Source organism: Crinia signifera, chromosome 6 (assembly GCF_055691185.1).
Source record: "Crinia signifera chromosome 6, ASM5569118v1, whole genome shotgun sequence".
NCBI classification, from domain to species: Eukaryota; Metazoa; Chordata; class Amphibia; order Anura; family Myobatrachidae; genus Crinia; species Crinia signifera.
In genome coordinates, this window is record NC_139222.1 from 110228857 (window position 1) to 110252298 (window position 23442).

The 23442-nt window shown below is 44.0% G+C and overlaps 1 protein-coding gene and 1 non-coding gene across 2 annotated transcripts in view; both read right to left on the minus strand.

Moving 5' to 3' along the window:
* The window catches only part of SS18L1 (SS18L1 subunit of BAF chromatin remodeling complex), a 37844-nt gene that overhangs the window by 5164 nt on the left and 9238 nt on the right, over positions 1-23442 (minus strand). Inside the window, exons 3-10 of the mRNA XM_083146815.1 lie at positions 19857-19941; positions 16884-17028; positions 15762-15962; positions 13838-14002; positions 10724-10825; positions 1905-1997; positions 684-809; positions 340-467 (exon numbers count right to left, since the gene is read on the minus strand). Coding sequence (XP_083002941.1) covers positions 340-467; positions 684-809; positions 1905-1997; positions 10724-10825; positions 13838-14002; positions 15762-15962; positions 16884-17028; positions 19857-19941 — 1045 coding nt within the window. The remainder of the gene's footprint in view (positions 1-339; positions 468-683; positions 810-1904; positions 1998-10723; positions 10826-13837; positions 14003-15761; positions 15963-16883; positions 17029-19856; positions 19942-23442) is intronic.
* Positions 4198-4316, minus strand: LOC146016395 (5S ribosomal RNA). The gene has a single exon (XR_014449288.1). It is a non-coding gene; the product is annotated as a 5S ribosomal RNA (ribosomal RNA).

Sequence of the window (23442 nt, forward strand, 5' to 3'; positions counted from 1 at the left end):
CGCACATGTTCACACTTTATACATAGTGGAATATAACAATGAAAGTTTTGGGATAAAATGTAAAAAGATACTGGCGATACTGATGGGAAAGGAGAAGAAGCAGGAGAGCAAGGGGAAATGGTTGGGGGTAGTATGTAAGTGATCGTGGAGGAGAATGCTTTGTACACTGTGACTAGGTTGCAATGAGATACAAACAAAGAGGGGAACAAACAGGAGCTTGTGAGATATTAGGTATGCACTTGGCTTATAAATGATGGATTAATCACATTAGTCTTTGTGCAAACATGAATATTCAACAAGTGGGGTGGATAGTATGGTTATGGACAGCGTATGTACTACCTGCTCATAGCCGTAAGGCCTTTGTTGCTGGGCAGAAGATGCCGTCTGGGGTGCCCGGTAGCTAGTGTATGGCTGGCTCTGGCCTTGCTGGTAGCTGGAATACTGTGAGGAAGAGCCCTGTGCTGGAACTGGGAAGAATAACATTCTGCGTTAGATGATGTACGGGTATAAGACATAAGCATTGCGGTCTGTGTTCTCCTAAGATTTATATTTTTCCTGCTGATATCAACCTGATAAAAGGCCTTCTGGTTTTACGTGGCTGATAACAGAAAACAATAACCTTGGTTCCTCACCATTTGACATCAACGGTATGCCAATAATGTCATCACCCGCTGCCTGCTTACCATATCCCTGCTGTTGCTGCCCGGGATAGTTCTGTTGATTTGTGTATTGTTGTTGCTGGGAGTATGCTTGTTGCTGGCCAGTTCCCTGTTGGTAACCACTTTGCTGCTGGCTGTATTGTGTGTTCCCTACAAAACATGAAATCAATACATGTCACTTCCGGTTATTGGGCATCATTGCTTTACATGCATGCATGATCAGACCACTGTACACCGCATTCATAGCAAGTATAAGGAGTATGAATACTACTACCACAGTATTGTCCTGGAAGCTAAGGAACCACAGAACACTTTCATAGGATGCGCATGATAACATTTAAAAGGAGAAATTCATAACTGTGAACAAGATGTCTTTTTTGTGCTTTTTAGCTACAGTTTATGTCTGCGAAAGAATAAAGGCAAAAAGGAACATATTTTGCATTAATATATTGAGTGTGAGGTTTAAAATGTACGGTCATCTACTCATGGTGGAGGCATCTCTGTGGTGCATTCATAAAAATGCAGCCTTTCAATTCAGTAGGAACTAGTGACCTTACGGTGGCACTAATTTAGCGCTGCAGAATATGTGCGCTATATAAGAAACTGTTAATAAATAAAAAAATATTATAATATTATGCAAAGTATCCGAGTCCACCATATGTGGTCAATGGCACATTTTACAATATCAGCATGAAAATCACTTCCAGTGAATGAAATGTTATACTATCTCAGTTCTGTATGTATACTGTAGTTCTGAAATCATAAATAAGAGATAGGAGTAAAGTATATATATGTTAGCTGTTTTGATAAAAGCCGAAAGGCTGAAACGTCAACCGCAAGGTATGGCTCCTGTTGTTTGATTTCATTCCGCCCTGAGTGCCGCGCTATACCCCCCGCCTGCATCCAGCGTCCAGCGCAGCTGCCCGCTCAGCGAAGGCACCAGGCACCTAAGACGCAAGAGGACTGGAGTGCCGGCATTGCCCTGTACCTATATATATATATATATATATATTAAAAAAAAAAACAGTCACTACATAGCAAAGCCATGATCAAAGTGTATTATTTAATTAAATAGTGCAATGCTCACAAATGTGATGTAAGTCAACATAGTTTCTGTATTTGTACAGTACAGGGGAGAAAATGAATGTCCGATTGATTGTTCTGTGGTTCATGAAATGTGTGCACATAGTTACTGTAAGTATATAAATGAGGATTCCAATAATGTTTTGCATCCGTGTGTCTAACCTCCTTCATAGTAATGCTGTGAGGAGTCATCGAATGTTCTGTCGTAGCTCTGCTCACCATACGAGGATTGTTGGTAAGTGTAGTCCCCATGTCCTAGATTACACAACAGAAGTCAGATGCAAAACAGCACATGCATCTATCACATGAGATAGTACACACCATATACAAATTAAGAAACCCTGGAATGACCGATATTCAAAATGCAAAATTCACAATATGGCGCTTCTTTCAGGAAAGTATATTTGTACATTTAAAAATAAGTGTAAAAAGAAATAATGGGGGACATTTACCAAAATGGATTCGTAGAAAAAAGGTGTATTCGTAGGGAGAAATACACCTTTTTTTTACGAATTTGTATTTTCGGGATTTACAATCCCAAAAATACAACAATTCGTAGTCCTAAAGATGGAACATTCGTATTTGTAGTTACAAATACGAATGTCTACACCATCGATAGAATACGACAGAAACTGAGATTTATGTCTTACCTGTTAAATCTCTTTCTTCGAGGACGTCAGGGGCCACAGGGATTACATTGGGTAGAGAGTGAGGTCACGACCTTTCCAGCACCAGAAAGGATAAAACTTCTGGACTGCCCAGAGACAGCCCTGGCTCCTCCCTCCTCTACCCCGCCTCCTAGGCTAGCTTACTTTCAGTTTTTTCCAAAGCCAGGCAGGAGACAAGATAGAAGGAAGAGAAACCCATACAGTAACACATTCAACAAATATATGTGTGTGTGGTTGCTCAACAGAGGAACCATAACTGTGACATGTATAAGTACCTCAACAAAGGAACTTTTAACTAAGTTCACTCAACGGAGGAACTATGAACTTCAATACCATGAAGCAGGCGCGGCAGGGAGGGATCCCTGTGGCCCCTGACGTCCTCGAAGAAAGAGATTTAACAGGTAAGACATAAATCTCAGTTTCTTCTGCGGCAGACGTCAGGGGCCAGAGGGATTACATTGGGATGTCCTAAAGCAGCCACCTAAGGGTGGGGACGCGCCTGTGCCGCGGCCAGTATATTCTGGACGAATGCCGAGTTCTGAGAGGCCAACATAACAAACGCAAAAAAGCGTAAGAAATCGTTGGCAGACGACCAAGTTGCCGCCTTGCCAAGTTGCTCTGCCGTTGCACCACCTGTAAAAGCCCGAAACACACCCACAGATGTAGTGGAATGAGCCCGTACCCCTGCAAGAACGGAGAGTGAGGTGAACAAGGAATCCTGCTTGATAAACGACCGCAGATATCGGCTGGCAATAGTCTGCATGGTAGCAGACCAGCCCCTCTTATGAATTCTCTAGTGGATAAAGAGAGAGTCAGATGGCCAAAGTATTACAGCGTGATGTACATAGTCGTGCAAAGCACAGACCATCTCCAGTTGATTGCTGCCCAGGAGAGACCGCCGGCCTACAAAGGGCAGGGATCACTATCTCCTGGATGACTTGAAATTCAGGAAACACCTTGTGAGGTGTAAAGTAACGTTTCAAAGAATCCGTTCTATGAGAATGAAAGACTATGAAAGGCGATTGACCTAACAGAGCCTACCGGGCAGACACCCAGCAGCAACGGTCAACAGGAAAACCGTTGTCCCAGTTAGCCTGTAAAGAGCCCTAAAGGGCCCAAAGAATCAGAGAAAGATTTTATCAAACCACCATGTTTGTAACAACCAGAGGTTGGATCTGCAGGACCCCCTGCAAGAATGAGCGGAGATCATACCACAGAGCTCATAGGCTGTGGAATACAAAGGAGAGAGCTGAGCCCTGTTGCTTTAAAGAAACAGGCGGAGGCCAGCCCCCACTACTTCTACCGAAAGGACAAAACCCTAGACAAACGGTAAATTCTGGGATTGAATTCAATCCCGTGGCTTTTAATTAGGTTGTCTTAACAGCCCTGTGAGCAGTTCTGGCCCCAGAGGCAGACAGATAAGAGAGACCCCTAACAGGGTTCACAGATCCGAGAACCAGATTCTCCTGGATTAAGGTGCCCCCACCTCCACTTTTAATGTACAAATTACTTTGAGGAGGAGCAAAAATGGTGAAAAGCCTACCTCCGCACGAATAGCCACTGGACTGACATAACAGAGCGTGGACTCTGTAACCTGCAGGGTCTCGAGACCTGGACACATACAGGGTGACCTGGTAAATGTGACGCAAAGCCATCAAACCACCATTGGTCCACCCCAATGGCCTACCAACCACAGGAACACCTCCGAAGGGAGGATCCATCTGTTGGTATAGTTTTGCCAACAAGGCCGGGATCTTGCGCTCCCATTGGAAGAAGCGGGAGGCCTAAGCCTACAGCACCTGGTATTCCCAGATGGTCTCCCATCCAAGTACTAACCAGGCCTGACCCTGCTTGGCTTCCAAGATCAGACGAGATCAGGCGTGTTCAGGGTGGTGTGGCCGTAGGCTCATAGCCGGCCCACTCAGAGTGTCACCCTAGTGGTTGATAACAAACCACCCTTTTTTGCATCACCCGACTGGACCTGCACAGGGTGACCTAGAAACCAAGGTTCTACCTTGCAGAAATCCCACAGGACTGTCTTTTTCACTTAGGTTTCAAGACAGAAGCATCTTTTCCATAATAGCATTATCCAGTCTATGTCTTAAGATGTACTGTTGCGTGTATAAAACGCGGATTTACCAAAAGGATCAGTTTTGGTTATAATGTATGTGTATGTAGATACATTAGAAAACAAACAAACAGGAAACTATATCGAACCGCTGTTTGAATGTAAGAAGCGAGAATGCTGACCTAGCACCGCTATATATATCCACTAATATACATATATATATACATACACATATATATATATTGTGTATGTACATATATATACACACACATGTACACACACAAATGCCTACAAACATAAACATATGCATTCATGTACCCCTATACAATAGGTCGTACAGATTAAGAGGCAACATATTGGTATATAGCATATGGTGGCGCTGAAATGAACAAGGCCGTCAACATTGGCAACCAGTAAAACTTCTACCAAAGTGAGATTGCGTCCCTGAAGGGATGCATAGTCAAGGCCATATTAGCTTTTAATTATAAAAGCTACAGCCAGTGTTACTCCGCTAACATAACTTAAAGGAGAACCATAAGAAATGACAAACCGAATTGTTTGTGGGAGAAAACGGGAGCACCCGGAGTAATCCCACGCAATTACGTGGAGAATATACATAAACTCCACCCAGTTAGGGTAATGGCGTTGTTTGAATGGAACCCATGTTATCTACAACAGCTGGTGTTCCCATGTGATCTCAAATGAGATTGGGCATATCCAGTGTGGTATGAATATAGATTGACATCAGTGCCGTGAGGTAGTAATGTTAACCATTACACAGTTCGTACTGCACCTCCACAGCTGCATCTCCCAAAAATGCTACCCCGCTGGGGTGCAAGGCTACTAGAGGCCTGGAGGAATACCAAGTCAAATTATCTCAAATGTGCGATCTGCATGTTAGATGCATGTGATCCTAATGTATCTGAGAACACAGTATCTTTCTGGAAGAAAGCAAGAAGGGGTTTTTATTTTGTCAGCCAGCAGATACACATTGCACAATTAGAGGCTTATTGCAGAAATCTAACGATCTCTATGTCACGGAGGAAAAATACATCAGGCAAGGCAACAGGGTATATGGCCTCAGGCCTCAGATGACAATGTAAACTGAGTTATACACTTTCCACCTGACAATATATACACTACACACACACAGGGAGAGAGAGTAGGTATAGGTAACCAGAGATAGAATCACTGGATAAGAGAGACAGTATAAGGAGATGAGCTGCCACAGGCCAATCAACAACACCATGGTATATAACACAGGAGTGATATGACCTAATTTACATACAGCCCAATACTGTCCCACTATGCTCTAAACCCCACTGTCTGAACACAGAACCTGGGGGAGCAGCTGCATTCAATATGCAGTTAATCAGGACAAGCTTGAGCACAGCCCTGGCATTAGCAGTCAGGTGCCTCCAGCAGCGTGCAATGGCGGCAAGTATGTTAAAATGACCGCCAGAACCGCCTGATAGCTGGGAAAGTACCATGGACTCCGTCCTTACAATGGCGTCCCTTTTTGAAAGGGTAGCCGCGCCATCAGGCTATACTCATATGCCCAGGCTGGCCGGTGGTACTTGGGCCAGCCTTGCAATGTGTGCAGGACACCAATATAGGAGTCCCTATGTCACTATCGCTGTCCTCTGACATTGTACAAGAGGCAGCTAAACTGGTACAGCTAACACCTATACTTCTGACATGCAGTGATGGTGTTAACACAGTTATGAGACACAGCACAATGCATATAATAATAAAAGTGGCACTGAGCTCCGCAAAGCACATAGGCCGGCAGGAGCATAAAGTACTGTACCCTGTGCTCCAGTAGGAGAGGTACAGGTGGGATTTGCCCATATGGCCCGGCAGTGAAGAGATGGAACTCCAGACTGGCAGAGAGCTCTCTGTGTCCTTCTTACACGTGCAGCAGGCAGGCAGGAAGAGATCAGGGCTGGAAACCCCGTGGGTACATCCTAGCTCCTGTCTCCGGGAGAGGGGCTGTGTGAGGAGAGGCTCCCTTCCCCCTACTAGCAAATGGCCACCGGGATTTCATGACTCATGCGGCGTCGGTAAAATGGCGGGGATCCGGCGCTTGCCGGGCGGCCCCGCATACCGACGCCGCTGCCCACACTCAAAGTCTCCCTGGTGGTCCAGCGGGTCAGGGTGCACACCTAGTGAAAGGAGGCGTTCTGGCCGCTTGCTAGTGCAGCCCGGCGATCCCCCCCACCGGGCTGCTCAGCCGCTATAACTGCGTGCGCATTCGCACTCCCAGCGGGGAGCGCGTTACCTGAAAACGGTTGTCACCGCTGATGTCCCGGTCCCCGTCGCGGCTGTGCTCTCCAGTGCTTCAGAGCCAGCCGAACACCTCCGCTTGCGGGAGCCACGTGGGTGGTGTTGGGCTGCCGGGTCCCGGGTGATGGAGCGCAGTGCAGGGATCTAACAGACCCCCAGTGCTGCTGCTCTGTCACTGACTCCAGTCAGTGTAAAAATAAGAATAAAAAAAAAAATTCAAAACGAAGTTTAAGCTGCTTTAACAGCAGCCCTTTCAAAATGCGTGTTGGCTCCTGCCAGCACAATCAAAACTGAAAGTAAGCTAGCCTAGGAGGCGGGGTAGAGGAGGGAGGAGCCAGGGCTGTCTCTGGGCAGTCCAGAAGTTTTATCCTTTCTGGTGCTGGAAAGGTCGTGACCTCACTCTCTACCCAATGTAATCCCTCTGGCCCCTGACGTCTGCCGCAGAAGAAATCACCATTCAAAAGAATGGTGGTTTCTGATTTACTAAGCAGCCGTATGGATAATACGGCTGCTTAGTGGTGTAAAACACCCACGCAAATACGACAGGAAAATAGAACACCATTTTCATGTCGTATTTGCGTTTTTGCCTGCACGGATCAGTCAGATCCGTGCAGGCTTCGGTGTAAAAAAATAGAAAAAAAAATTAATTAAAAAAAAAAACGGCGTGGGGTCCCCCCCACAGCCGAAACCAGCACCAGGCTGACAGAGCCTGGAGCCGGTAATTAAAAATCAGGGAACCCGACAAATAGGGGTTCCCCGATTTTTAACAACCAGCCCCAGGCTCCTGCTCTGGGGCTGGTTCCCAAAATACGGGGGACAAAATGACTAGGGGTCCCCCGTATTTCAAGAACCAGCCCCAGGCAAAACCAGCCAGCGGGTAATGCCACAGCCGGGGGGAGACTTTTTATGCAAGTCCCCCCGGCCAAAGCATTAACCCTACCGACCAGTCAGCCTGGCCAGGGGCCCTGGGGGAGTGGGGACCCCCCCAATAAAGGGGTCCCCCCCCTCCAGGACTTACCTGACCAGGCTGAAGCCTGGTGCTGTCCTCGATGCCCCTGGGCGGTGGGCATCGAGCTGATGGTTTTGTGTAAAAAATAGAATAAAAACCATTGTTTTTTACTGTGGCACTACAAGTGCCAGCAAGCCTCCCCAGCAAGCTGGGACTTGGATAACCACAAGTCCCAGCCTGCTGGGCATTAAAGGGCCCGCTGGGTCTTGTAGTGCCACCGTAAAAAAAATAGTTAAATAAAACACACTGACAATCGTTTTAAATAAAAGTTTAATACACACATTACATACATACTGATACTTACCTTTCTTGATCCCGTAGGTAGCCCTGGTCCTGATGTCCTGTGTCGTCCTCCAGGTCCATGTCGGCTGTCTGCGTCGTCCTCCAGGTCCATGTCGACGGTCCGTGTCGTCCTCCAGGTCCATGGCGGTGTCCGGGTCCGAAGAAATCCATGTTGGAGCTGTGGAAGGAAATCCTACTCACCTGTTCCTGCGCTGAAGAAGTCTTCTCTTGATCCGACGTAGTCCAGGTAATCTTCCTGCTGTCGCCGGTCCCCGCTGTCTCCGCTGTCCGTGCATCGCGCTGAGGAGAGATGCTGAAGTTTCATATTCGGCGCCTCTCCTCAGACTGAATTCTATTGGCCGCCTAGCAGGCCAATCAGGAGCCGAGAAAGTCGGCTCCTGATTGGCCTGCTAGGCGGCCAATAGAATTCAGTCTGAGGAGAGGCGCCGAATATGAAACTTCAGCATCTCTCCTCAGCGCGATGCACGGACAGCGGAGACAGCGGGGACCGGCGACAGCAGGAAGATTACCTGGACTACGTCGGATCAAGAGAAGACTTCTTCAGCGCAGGAACAGGTGAGTAGGATTTCCTTCCACAGCTCCAACATGGATTTCTTCGGACCCGGACACCGCCATGGACCTGGAGGACGACACGGACCGTCGACATGGACCTGGAGGACGACGCAGACAGCCGACATGGACGACACAGGACATCAGGACCAGGGCTACCTACGGGATCAAGAAAGGTAAGTATCAGTATGTATGTGATGTGTGTATTAAACTTTTATTTAAAACGGGTGTCAGTGTGTTTATTTAACTCTTTCTTTTACTGTGGAACTACAAGACCCAGCGGGCCCTTTAATGCCCCGCAGGCTGGGACTTGTGGTTCTCCAAGTCCCAGCTTGCGGGGGAGGCTTGCTGGGACTCATAGTTCACCAGTAAAAGACAATGGTTTTTATTCTATTTTTTACACAAAACCATCAGCTCGATGCCCACCGCCCAGGGGCATCGAGGACAGCACCAGGCTTCAGCCTGGTCAGGTAAGTCCTGGAGGGGGGGGACCCCTTTATTGGGGGGGTCCCCACTCCCCCAGGGCCCCTGGCCAGGCTGACTGGTCGGTAGGGTTAATGCTTTGGCCGGGGGGACTTGCATAAAAAGTCTCCCCCCGGCTGTGGCATTACCCGCTGGCTGGTTTTGCCTGGGGCTGGTTCTTAAAATACGGGGGACCCCTAGTCATTTTGTCCCCCGTATTTTGGGAACCAGCCCCGGAGCAGGAGCCTGGGGCTGGTTGTTAAAAATCAGGGAACCCCTATTTGTCGGGTTCCCTGATTTTTAATTACCGGCTCCAGGCTCTGTCAGCCTGGTGCTGGTTTCGGCTGTGGGGGGGACCCCACGCCGTTTTTTTTTTTAATTTATTTTTTTTTCTATTTTTTTTACACCATGCAGCCTGCACGGATCTGACTGATCCGTGCAGACTGCTAGAAATAATTCGTATTAGCAGCCGTATATACGGCCGCTAATACGAATCATTACACCATCGGAGGGTTACAAAGCAGTCGTATATGACTGCTTTGTAACTGATCCTCCGGAACACGACTTTGCATACGACTTAAACAGTCGTATGCAGTCGTAGGGAAAATACCAATACGAAAAACTAGGTTTTTCATATTGGTAAATTTCCCCCAATATGTCATACTATGGTAAAAGATCACAATTCAATACATATGCATATAATCATGCTCTAATACAATGTTATAGTACACCTTACTCTGGTGAGATGGATATTGGGTATGAATGGCGACACACATGCAGTTTAAGAAAATCCTGTTCCTATAGTAACGTAGGAGCATAATCTTAGAGGGGGTGGTAGGTCCTTGTAATGGGGCTAACCACTTACAGGTCAAGGGGGTCCAAAGTGTAAAGTCACTCACAAAGTGGTGAAATGTCCCCTAGAGTGTCTGCTCCCCAATACTTGGAAGGATCCAATTCTACAGCAAAACTTCTGGAACCCTGGACTAGACCTCACTACAAAGCATTGCAATTAATGGAGGTGAACCAATTGATCCTATGAAGATTCCGGCATTAGACTTGCATCAAAGTCTGCCACTCCAGGGGATTTTCCACCACTACATGAGCGGCTTTACACATTGGAACCCCCTGACGCCATTACGAGGACCTACCACCCCCTCCAAGATTATGCTCCTACCTAGGAAGTCGCTATTGGAATAGGATTTCCGTAACATGCACATGTGTCGCCATTCATAACCAACGTCCATCTCACCAGATTGAGGTGCACTATAACATTGTATTACAATGCATTGCATTGTGATATTTTACTATAGTATGACATGTATTCATTTCTTTTTACACTTATTTTTAAATGTATAAATATACTTTCCTCAAAGAAGCGCTGTTTCTATGTCCTCTTATTTGCAAGTCTTTGGCTAGACCCTTTTGAAACATCTGCTAAGGAAATAGACCTCTGTGTAGTGCCTGTAGTGGGATACTTGTTATTTCTTTTCTTTTACCAGTTCACAATATGGGTTGAATATTCATCTGTTGGTTAATAGTGACCATTAAGTCGTCCTTCCAACAGAAGTATCAATAATTGTCAGTTTGCTGGAATCTGCCGACATACATATTTATATAGATGAAAGAGAACACCTACCATCTGTGTAATACTGCTGGCTCATAGAGTCAGAGGAACTCTGGCTGTGTGCATACTGATCGCTGTAATACTCCTCCTGACCCAAATATTGCTGGGCAGAACCTGAAGATACAAGAGACAAAGAATATAGCATTCAGTATACTCACGCTGAGCAGGTACATACACAAATATAAGAAGCAAACCTGCTTAATTTGACATTATTTTACTGAAATGTTGATGTTACTGCACGACTATGAGGGTTATTCAGACCTGATCGCTTCTCTGCTGGTTGGCAGAGCCTTGTGATCAGATAGCTGCCTCTCCATCATAGTGATATCCTGACCTGTGCAAGGTTGCGAAAGGCTTGTGAAAATATCGCAGATAGGCGAATAGCTGCGAAACCTTTCTCAACTCACTCACCACTGACGGATTTCCCCAGTGTGTGCTGTCTGTACGTAACCCAGAATCTATTTAGCCAGTGTTATAGAAACAGGCTGATCGGGGCCGGAGTTCACATACACCTTCCCTGAAAATGCCTGGGCACACCTGCGTCTTTCTGATGCTCCCAGGAAACGGCCGGTCACCACCCCCAAATTGTCGTCTTCCTGTCAGTGAACTTGCGAACCGCTTGTGATTCAAAAATCTGGATTTTTCCACAGAATAACCTAGCACATACATCCAAACTCATGTACAGTCTCCATTGACAATCGGCCAGCAATCAGGTCTGAATAACCCCAATATGTTGTACTGCATGGGTCTTCAAACTGTGGCCCTCCAGATGTTGTGAAACTACATGTTCCAACATGCATTGCCACATTTTTTCCTATAAGAGCATGGCATGGCATGGCAAAAAATGCTGGGACATATAGTTCCATAACATCTGGAGGGCCACAGTTTGAAGACCCATGTTGTACTGTATTAACATAATTGCATTTACTATTATGCATGAGACACCTAGCCCTCTGCCCTGTGTATTCTCTACATAACTGTATATATGTAAAGTTTAGCTGCTAGAGTAGATAAAGTGCTCTGGGGCATATTTATTAGGCTCAGTGAAGTGATAAAGTGTCTAGTTTTATCACCCGCCAATCAGCTCCTAACTATGATGTTACAGGCTTGGTTTGCAAAATGACAGGTAGGAGCTGATTGGCCGGTGATAAAAGCCAGACACTTTATCACTTCACCGAGCTTAATAAATCTACCCCTCAATGCCCTATATGTTGCTCCAATGTGATTATTTCACATTAGAGCAACACATATCACACCTTAATATAGGGCATTGAGCATTTTATCTACCCCAGCAGCTAAATTTTCATACCCACAGGGTGAACTGCCCTAAGATTCAGCAGCACTGCCCGCACAATAGTGACACACTCAATGCGCAGGTAAATCCACCATTTTGTATATATGTAAAGTGATTTTCTTGTCTGTACCATTTTTCTTGTGTATATATGTAAAGTGATGTTTTTGTGAATACCATTCTGTACTTGTGCACTTTTTTTGTATGTTTTGTGTACTGTACAATGCTGCAAAGCCTTTGTAATGCCAAGAAAATAATCACTGTAATATTGATTGCTCAGATGATAAAATAAAATACCAAGTGGCCAAATTGTCATAGAAGCTGGCATTTTCCAGCAGGTATATTGTAACACCTCTCAGACACATGCATCAGCTGTTCCACTCAGCCTGAAGAGGTGTACAGTATGCAGAAGTAGAGGGGTGTTAAACACATATGCCTTATCCTAGGAGTCTCTGGCTTCATAGTATGAGCATGATAAAAAATTTTAAATTCTAATCTTGTATGATTTATTTAAAATGTTGTTTATAACACATTTATAATTTTATATATAGGTGTCAATCCAATTACCCACAAGTCCATCACAGTGTGAGTGCGGCAGTATTCTGCACTTACGGTACTGCCAGACCTGCAGATATTTGTTTACAGGACTGTGTACAAATATCTGCAAGTCCAAGCAGCGAGGGTAGCGAATTGTGGTGCTGTAGCCATCATTACTTGATGCCGCAATGGCAACTCGCCCCCTTCCAGAGGAACTGGATTGACCCCATAGCATCACCTAAACCTCATCACCTAATTGTAATTATATTCATTACTAGAGACAGGATTATATGCAACATAAAAAGCTTGAAATATGCATGCAAATATGCATGAAAAATACTTAAAATATGCATGAAAAGTGTTCAAATATGCTACATTAAATAATAAAAGTAGTAATTTTTAACTTATTTATTTAAAAATCAGCATAAAATGAGTTGCAAATAAACCTCAAACATAGGCCCACAACATCTGCAGATGTCTAGTGCTGTACACAGGACTTTTTTTCTTCCTGGCTGCTACAGCAGACTGCAGCGTCCAAAGCTCTTCTTGCATCAACTACACGGACCCTCATCTCCAGCGCCGATGGATTAAATGTCAGCATAGAGTGTGAGGGCGGCGCAGTGGAAGGCTTCCTCCCTGCGCCACATACTCACTGTGACGCAGCATTTCCTCAGAGCCACGTGATGTTGCAACCCTTCTGCCCGCCTCCTCTGCTGCAGAAGTCTGTCTCTTGGTGTAAAGTCTCAGGCCAGGGGCGGGTAAAGGTTCAGGAGCTTTGTAATGGCATCCGCCCCGACTGACTTTTATCAACATGGATTGGCAGCCTAGAGCAGTGTCAGACATATCGTACAGCCAAGGTTCCCCACACTGCGCACATATTGCCCCAGCTTGCACACTCTACCACTACCTGGCCAGCAGCAGCAGGGCAAAGAAGTGCTGTGACTCGTGAGTGGAAAGGGGACAGGACCTAAAATATGCACCATCACTAGAATTTAGGTAAATTATGCAATAACCAGTGAGAATGGGCAAAATATGCAAATGCATATGCAAATATGCAAATGCATATAATCCTGTCTCTATTCATTACAAATACTTTGGTTTGCAAATGTTGAAAGCACAAATAACACAAATGGGCTGCCAGAGGAACCCATGTGGAGAATGATTGGGAACCAATAATCCAGTCTACTTTGTACAGCTGAAACACATTAAACAGTCTTATGCCTTGTTAGGTTTTTACACTATGAATACCATTTATTTCTGACACAGCCAACGTGTGATACCAATACCTCTACCATTACCTTGCTGTGATGATCTGTACGGTCCCAACGGCCTCTGACCCATCATGCTGCTTCCTTGGTTAGTCTGGTTCATTATAGAAATTGAAGACTGGCCTTGATAATGCTGACCTCCTCCTTGTGCCGTGGTGTAGTGGGAAGTGGCAGCTTGCTGGTGCATCATGGACACTGTTTCACAATATAGCAGAAAGAGATTCCAACTGAAAGAACTCAATAGTCAAGTGGGATATTGTACATGGAATTACAAGTATCTCAGAGTATTACCATCATGTAAAGGCAGCAATTTAAAAATGGCTGACAGTTATGTACTTAGCACATAGGGGTAGATGTATGAAGCAGTGATAAGGGAGGAGAAGTGAGCAAGTGGAGAAGTGGCCCATGGCAACCAATCAGCAGCTCTGTATAATTTTGTATTGTGCAAATTATGGAGGTTACTCGAGTGCTGATTGGTTGCCATGGGCCACTTCTCCTCAGGCTCACTTCTCCCTGATCACTGCTTCATACATCTGCCCCAGTGTGACCTGTATAATAGAATCTGTTGCACAGGTAACAGTTAAACAAAAGTGTTCTAACATGCTGCAACTAAATGTGCGTTTACATTTCCTTGGATGCTAGAAATCTATTATTATTTTTACGCAGTTACCTGTGGAACAGTTTTCAAAAATGTCCAAGACAGAATTGCTCTGAAAAACTCAAATGATATTTAAAAATAATCACTTTTGTTTCAATTATTTATTTAATGCCAGCATATTCCACAACTGGGCATTCACATAGTGGTATATGCTCACATACTTACAATCCTTAAAAAAATAAAGTTTAATATATACAGACACACTGCATACTGCCAAATTACATTAGAAGTGTTCAGTGTGTCTATCTATATCTTACACACAAACATCAATCACAAATCAATCGTCTATTAGTGAACAGTTGGCCCTAACCTTAAGCCCTGCCTCGCCAGGCAGGTTTTGACTGGTATTTCCATAATAGTAAATATAAGACAGGACACACACACCGCCAAGAAGTTTGGTGGGTAGCCGAGGACAGCTGCTTTCGAGAACATCTTTACCACACTGGAGCAACAATTGAATTGCTCCAGTAGTTAAGTATCCACCACTGCCATTCATGGTGAGTTTGATACTGGGCCAATAGGCCTCCAATAATGAATAAGCCCCTTAATGTGGAAGTTTGAACTTAAAACAATCTATGGATAAAAGTAGAAAAATACAATCTAAGATGGAAATTTCAGCTGACTGAAACAGAGAACATTACATTTTAGCAAATATTTACCCTAATACATTGTAACCAATAAGTAACCAGCTTTTATATCTCTAGTTAGAAAAGTAAATCAAGTGCATGTAATTTATTGAAACACATGCAATTCTAGTACGTGAACCCTAGCCTGGTGAGGCTGGCAGTCAAAGACCAAGGAGCAGCTTCCTGACATGTAGACATGGTGTGTATTACTGCACAGAACATGTGGGGAAGCTTCCTGGCTTACATAAATGGGGACTATTGCTGGAATGGACAATTGGGGTACATGGCAACTAACCTTAGATGTGATTTCATTATAAAAAGCTTGCTTGCGTGAAAAATATATTTTTTTCACTGAATTTTGTAATTACAAGTATATTTACATATGTCATAAACAATTGCTGGCTAGGACTACTTTTTGTGGAAAAATAATAAAAATCAGTAAGGAAATCTGTCCAGAAAGAAGGATGAAGAGCTAGCAGTGATTAGCTTTGTGGAGATTATAAAACTGAAGTCTTGTTGGTGAGGATGAGAGAAAGGTCTACTTGGAGATGATAAGAGGGTAATGCAGTTGATAAGATTGACCAGGAAGTCCAGTTGGTACAGATGGGTTGGATGTCTGTTTAGAGAGAGGAACCCTAGATATGCCATGATTAGGACCACCGGTGCTTACCTGGGTTAGTGGGCATGTTCATATTAGCTCTTGAAACATAGTTGCCTATACTGCCCTGACTGCCCTGCATTGGCATATTTTGAGTGCTGGGCACAGTGTGGCTATACCCAGGAGCTGTGCCATGTGAGCTCACGGCCATGCTCATGCTCGTTGTGGGCATAGTTGTCTGACCAGACTGCTGCATGGACACATGATTGGGCCCTGAAAAGAAAAGAGTAAAGAAGAATGAGAACCTAGGGAACACATAGGAGATAACTTGACAAAGGATTACCATGATCACAACCGAAGGACTGTGACAATAAAAGCTAATTTAGACATTTCATCTGGCAATTTTATGACAATTATTGTAGAGTGCAAATGGATAAAGGACAATGGAGGTGCATCTGTCACATTTACTATAGAGGGTGGGTGGGGTGGGTGGGGTGGGGGTGGGTATTCAATTACGTCCACTTCTTCAGCTAGCCCCCACAAAAAAACGGACAACTATCCAATTGCATCCATTTTCGGACGTTTTTAGTTGTATTTCGACTACATAGTTTCACTTTTTTTAAATTCAAAAACTGCTTTGGCAAAAAGATGCCTAAAATTCACATGGATCGGCGAGCAATTCGCCAATCCATGTGTGTTTCGACTATACCTGGTTTTTCGTCAGTTGAAAAATTGGCACTTTAATTAAATAAAGTCGAATGTAAAGTCAACCTAAAAACGGTGAAAAGTGACGATTTTTTTGACTGACGAAAAATTTGGTCCGAAATTGAATACCCCCATAGATTACATACATAAAATACAAAAAAAATGAACTGTAACTTTTGTTCATAAAAACTACTTTGAGGAATACAAATATTACAACTAACAGTATTATACATATTTTTAACTTACAGTATATGTGCAAATGGTATGTATGCTAGCACACATGTTCAGATATGCTCTACAAATGGAGGAATGACACATGCATATTTCCATCATTTCTCACAAATACATGAGTGTGTCTTAATAAACAAGGACACATAAATGTCCTCAGGACCCCTGCCAGACATCTCCGTCAGATAGGTCCTCACACACACACTTAGCACTTGCACCTCTGTTGCTAGGCAACTGTAATGAAGCATAGAGAGGCCTCACCATTACTGATCTGACTCTGCATGAGGGAGGAGGGTGGCAGGCTGGCACCCAGCGCGTCACTCAGATTGCCCTGGGAGTGGAGGCTCTGACTGGGGCCTGTTTGGCTCATTCCTCCTGGGCCCAAATTGATATTCTGTGTTGGTGGCTGCAAATAAAACAATGTTGTTTCATAGGCAAATGCATATTTTGAGACTTTTCAAACACAAAAAGGTGAATAAATCTGTCAGTAAACAAGCATCACTAGAAATAGGATCATACTTTTAAAAGAATACTATGGGGAGATGTATCAAGCAGTGAAAAGAGTGGACCAGTGGAGATGTTACCCATAGTAAAAAAAGAACATCTACCTATCATTTTAATTGCTAAATGCTACCTCAAAGCTGACTGGTTGATGTACAATGTCTCTACTTTCTTCATTGCTTGATACAACTCCCTCTATTTCTGTAATAAAAAAAAAAAAAAAAAAAAAAAACTTACATATTTCATAAGCTAAAAGTTTAGCTATTTAAAACTGTATTTTTGTTGTATAGAATTTATTTGCAGAGCTAGGCAGATGTCATGATCCGGCGTGGTTTTCATCCTGGATGTGGCTACTCACCTCTCTGAGCACGCTGGTCCTTGCATCGTAAGGCTGATGAGGTAAGGCCTCTTTGGGTCTGACGGAATCGCTTTGTCCGGCTCCGTGAGTTGCCATGTTGGATGGTCACATGATGTTCTGCGATCAGGGCTATTCCTAACCTCTGCCAATCAGCTGTTGGCCAATGACAGCTCTTCCAGGGTTTTGAGTTCCTGCTCTTGAGTTTCTCCTTGCTAGGACAACTTCTTTTGTCCACTGTCACGAGTAAGCTACTTGTTCGCTCTGTGCAACATAATTGCTTCTGGATTACAGGCAATCCCATCTGAAGCGGAGTTCTGCTAAGTCGCTTTCCTGGTTTCAGTTGGTACGGTCATCTGCCTCTGTCTGTGGGAGGAATAGCTGCTACTTTTTCAGCCGTTACTATTACCTGATCACTGTGAGCGTCTTCCTCGCTTACGGAACCCAGCTCATGAACTTTTGCTGTGGCTATATATTAGATAGGTGGTACAGTTTCAGGAGTTACTCCTGCCTTCCAGCAACCCTGGAACCTTCCTTAAGTTACCTTCCAGCATCCCCGGAAACTACCTTGAATTACTATTCAGAATCCATAGAACCTACCATGAATTGCTATACGGCATTCCCGGATCCTGACTTCCGGCATCTCCAGATTCCTCATTCAGAAAGTCTCCTTGTAATCTCGAAACCAGCCTATCCTGTGACAATCCTTTCATGATATCTGCCATACTCCAAATAACATTAGGGTACTCCGGCGGGGGCCGCAAACTGCTATCTAAAGACAGTTAAATCCAAACTCGCTTGCAGGGGCCCCGCTAGGTAATTAGATTTCGCTCCCCTGCTTAGGAGTTGTGCCAACTCCCTTGTTAATTGGTTTATACAATACCTGAGTTAGTTCCACGCAATTCCCCTTATGGCCTCAGAATCAACTCTAGATTATAAATCCAATGTCAGTGTCCCAATGTGTCATTTAAATAAATGAATAAAGTAGTTATGTCTAGCACTGTCACAAGATAACATATGTGCAAAGTCAATAGAAATTACTGCCTATGGCAACATTCTTCAGGGGTTATATAAAATGAAAATCTAACAACCAAATTGAACACTTATTACTGGCTATTACATTCTACAGATTTACTACTGTAACAAGTGTTAGCTCCGCCCCCATTTGAGAAGGAATTTGCCTTTGCGAGTGAACCAGAATAAGAGCCCATGTGAACTGCAGGTGGGACAGATGTAACATGTGAAGAGTTAGATATCTATTTTTACACTGCGATTTACATTTCAGCTTAAACATACCCCACCCAAATCACGGTCTGATTTTATTTAACTTTCTCTTCGATCTTTTCTTATATAGGATTCACATTCGATCCCTGTGCCAGGCCCCGCGGCAATGAAACGAATAAGTGCTTTGTGATCAAGTCTGAATAATCCTCATAATGAGTTGTTGTATCTTTCCACATACTTCCCCGATTATCCTGCATAAGTTTCTATCACTTTGTTATAGTTATCCCATTTGAGGTTCAGTTGTATTTTTTTAGCCATGTATGGGGCTGCTGATACCGTGCATCACCATATAAATACATTTAGTAATAATAAAAACAACATCAGATATTCAAATAAAAAGTCTGAGTTTTTTTTGGTAGTAAAACTCCCAATCACAATGGTATTATAGGACTCTCTACTGTGGCATATGGAAGTGGCTTCTAAGGGATGTCCAGTCCATCCTGCTGCAACAGTCTATGATCACCAGCTAAACCAGGACTGACATGGTGCATTTGCCAGAAACTCCAATTGTTTTCATGTCTCAGATATATGGGACAATTACAGTGTAGTAATCATGGTGGTGTATACAGTATAACAGTGACCAAGAGTCATTTTTAGAAGAAGTCAAATATCTGAAATTTAGGATAAGATTTAATTGGGCTGCAATGGACTATGGCCCTTATTCAGATCTGATCGCAGTACAAATTTGTTCTCAAAATGGGCAAAATCATGTGCACTGCAGGTGGGGCAGATGTAGCATGTATAGAGAGAGTTAGATATGGCTTCCGATGTTCACTATATCGGCAACATCGGAAGCCATATCTTACCGTCTGTACACACCATTAGATTTGTGTGAGTTATTTTGTTTCTGTGCAGGGTAAATACTGGCTGCATTATTTTTACACTGCAATTTAGAGTTCAGTTTATACACACCCCACCCAAATGTAACTCTCTCTGCACGTTACATCTGCTCCATCTGCAGTGCACATGGTTTTGCCCGTTTTCCAAACAAATTTGTACTGCGGTCAGACCTGAACAAGGGCCAATGACTGTATAATGAGTTTTCTCTGATGAAGGGTGAGGAAAAGTCCTGTAATGAGGGAATCCATACTCACCGCAGGGAGCAGAGACTGCATGTTCTGATTGGAGTCCGCTATAGTGGCCAGATATACCAAGTTTCTGTGCAGGATCTGCTGATATCTACAGAATATAGGAGGAAAGGTAATACAACACAATATAAGTCAAGAAAATAAACATACTTGACATAACACATTTTACAATGAGAGTCCCTACGCTGGAGGCTTGTATGTAACATTATTACAGTGGCTTGATCAACCACTCAAAGGGCGAGATGTACTAAGCCATGAAAAGTGATAAATTGGAGAGTGATAAACCACCTGCCAATCAGCTCCTTACTGTAATTTTTCAAACACAGCCTATAACATGACATCTCACCCTTTGGGGAGATTCTAATCTGGCACGTTCTGATGGTTGGGGGTCTGTGCATGGTCTTTTCTGCGCATGTGCAGGTCCTCTTTGCGAACGGCTTTCGCAACTTGCATAGTCGTTGCTAGTTTGCAGGGATCGGGGTGGGCCAGACGGCAGCAACGACATGTGAAGGGACGTTTCTTCATTACACATCCCATTACATGGTAGAGTGGGCGGTGGGGGGTTGGTTATTTCACGGGGGGGGGGGGGCTCTCCGGCACTTGGTAAGCTGCGATTGAGTCAACCAGAATCAGCCTCTTTGAGTGGTTGATCAAGCCACTGTAAAAAATGTATGTTAATATGTAGTGATAAAAACTGAATGTAATAGCTGCAGCCACCTTCATGAATCCCTCATATATGACATCTTTCTTTTTAAATTACAAAAATGCTGAAGAGACGTCCGCCTCCTCTCAATTTTATGTTGGATCTGCTGGTGATCAAGAGACAATCACAATACTGTGGGCTTGATTCAAACCTAATCGCTGGGCTTCCAATAGGTTTACAGCCGTGCACCCAGGGGAAAGACCATTTGCAGTCACTCATCATCGAATGGATTTCCCCCTGTTTGCAGAGCGGCGATGCGATGGCCGCAGGGAGTTGGGGGCTGCTGCTGACATCAGCGGCACTCTGTCCCCCACTCCCAGAAAACAAAGGGTTGCCGCCTACAAATGCCCCCCCCCATCACTGATCTCATTCTTCGTTAGCAAGAGTACCCCGTGCATGCACACAGCATACCATGCGCATTCATTCGATAATCAGCAGGGTTGCAAATGTGCAGCCCTGCTATAGGGTCTGAATCAGGCTCTGTAAGTCTTAGTGATGGGGCTAAACATGTTTGTACACACTCTCCTGCAACTTCTGCATAATACACTTATTTCATGTTTTCTTCTCCCCTCTGTGCCTTTCACAAAGACTCTTTACCAGAGTAGTTTACTCTCATTGCCCATGGCTATAACAAATAGCGGTACAAGAACATAGCACTGTTATACCCCAAATTAACAGGAAACAGTGCAATAGCCTGAACCCACAGAATGTGTACTCCCTTCCAACCAAAAGCCTTTTGGTTCATGTGTAGTAGCACAATTATTGGCCACCAATCATATCATCACCTTGTATCTTCATACAAGTATTTTGGTAGTTTGCACTACATGCGGCATAATTGCAGCAGTGTGAAATGAATGCTTAACGAGTGATTATTCTTATCCCAACTGCCTTTATTCAGTAATTCTAAGTGCAACGGAATATGCTGCGCTATATAAGAAACTATAGTACTTGTTTAGTTTCACGGTGGCAGCATGGCCGGTCGCTACTTCCGGGTTGCACTCGCCACACTTTGTAAAAGAAACTCCATGCCAACGTGGATAGTTCATACCCCCACTATCCACGTTGGCATGGAGTTGATTTTAGACAGTGTGGCGAACGTAGCGAGCCACCGAGCCCGCAGCATGGGCGAGCGCAGCAAACCGCAAAGGGACACAGACCCGGAAGTAGCGTGCGGCCATGCTGCCGCAGTGATACTAAACCGAAACTGTTAATAAATAGATAAACTGGTATTACATTTTAAAAAAGCTATGTATGCACCAAAATGATAAGAGTAAAATACTTTCCTGACACCTCATACCTCACTCCATACAGCTGGAGCACCTCCCACATCTTTAGAGCAGAGTGGTTTAGAGATGTGAAGCAGGTCAAACAGTTAAGATAGCATTAAGTGGAACTGCTGTGACATTGTATGTTACTTAGCCCTGCCCCTGTCACATTGCATTTCTGCTGAACATGTCTGGAAAAATGTCAATTACTCATGGTCTTCTCATTTAGAGAACAACCTCTCTACTGACATGATTTCATGCTATAGAGGGGTGAAAATTGTGGAGGTCATATTAACTTGGAATAAACCGATTAGTTCATAAATATTTTTCTTATTCAACTCCATTATAGTTTTAATTAAAACTAATGTCTAGTAGTGTCTTTAAGCTAAGAAGAGAGTTCTATTAACGATGGAATGTTGCCCATCAATCAATCAATCAATCAATCTACTTCTTATTTTTTTAGCGCCTTCTAGAAGATAATAGATAGAATCTGATTGGTTGCCTAAAGCAACATTCCATCTTTAGTGTGTCACGATCCTAGTCGGCGATTCCCCAGATACGCCAATCTGAGAATATCGGCCACATGACACGGTCACAGAGTATTTATTTATTTACAGTTTCTTATATATCGCGGCAGATTCCGTTGCGCTTTACAATAGTAGACAGTGATAAAACAAACTGGGTAACAACAGACAGACTTGGAGGTAGGAGGGACCCCAAGCGTGTACGTATTTCACCACGATTCCGCTTGCCACCAATCAAAGTAAGCTTTTTGGACTTAGTCCATGACAGCTTTGATTCTGCCGACACACCAAATTATGAGTTACATGGTAGCGCTCTGGCGAATTCGTAAGAGGCTTGGGCTGGACAACAGCTGAAACCACAACTAAATTATGACTTTTAATTTAAGTGAAAACACTACAAGGCTTACAGTATATTACAGAAAACATAAGTTACAAGATATATAGTTAATAGGTACTTCACGCGTCTCCAAATCATGTTACATGCATCTAAAAAACATATCCAAAATACGACCGTATCTCACACAAGACACTACTAAATCTCTAATCCATGCACTCATTATATCCCGCATTGATTATTGCAATAGTCTCCTAACTGGTCTTCCCAAGAACAGACTCTCACCACTACAATCCATTTTAAATGCGGCTGCTAGGCTCATTGTCTGCTGATCCGCTCTGCTAGTCCGTCCATTGGTTTCCTGTATCTTACCGTATTCAATTTAAAACACTTCTAGTCGCATATAAAGCTATTAACCATACTGCACCGGCTTATGTCTCTCTACTTATCACAAATATCTCCCATCTCAACCACTCTGCTCTGCACAAGATCTGTGTCTCTCTCCTGCACGGATCACTAGCTCCCATTCACTATTACAGTACTTTCATCGGGCTGCTCCCATCCTATGGAATGCCCTTCCACACACAATAAGACTCTCCACTAGCCGACAAACTTTCAAGTGTTCCCTGAAAACTCACCTCTTCAGGCAAGCCTATCATATTTAAGTTCTACACACATAATCCTCTGAGGCACTTATGTATTATATAGCTTCCCTTCTGGACTTGTAACTTGGTGGGACTGCTATGCTATTACTGGTTCCTGTCCT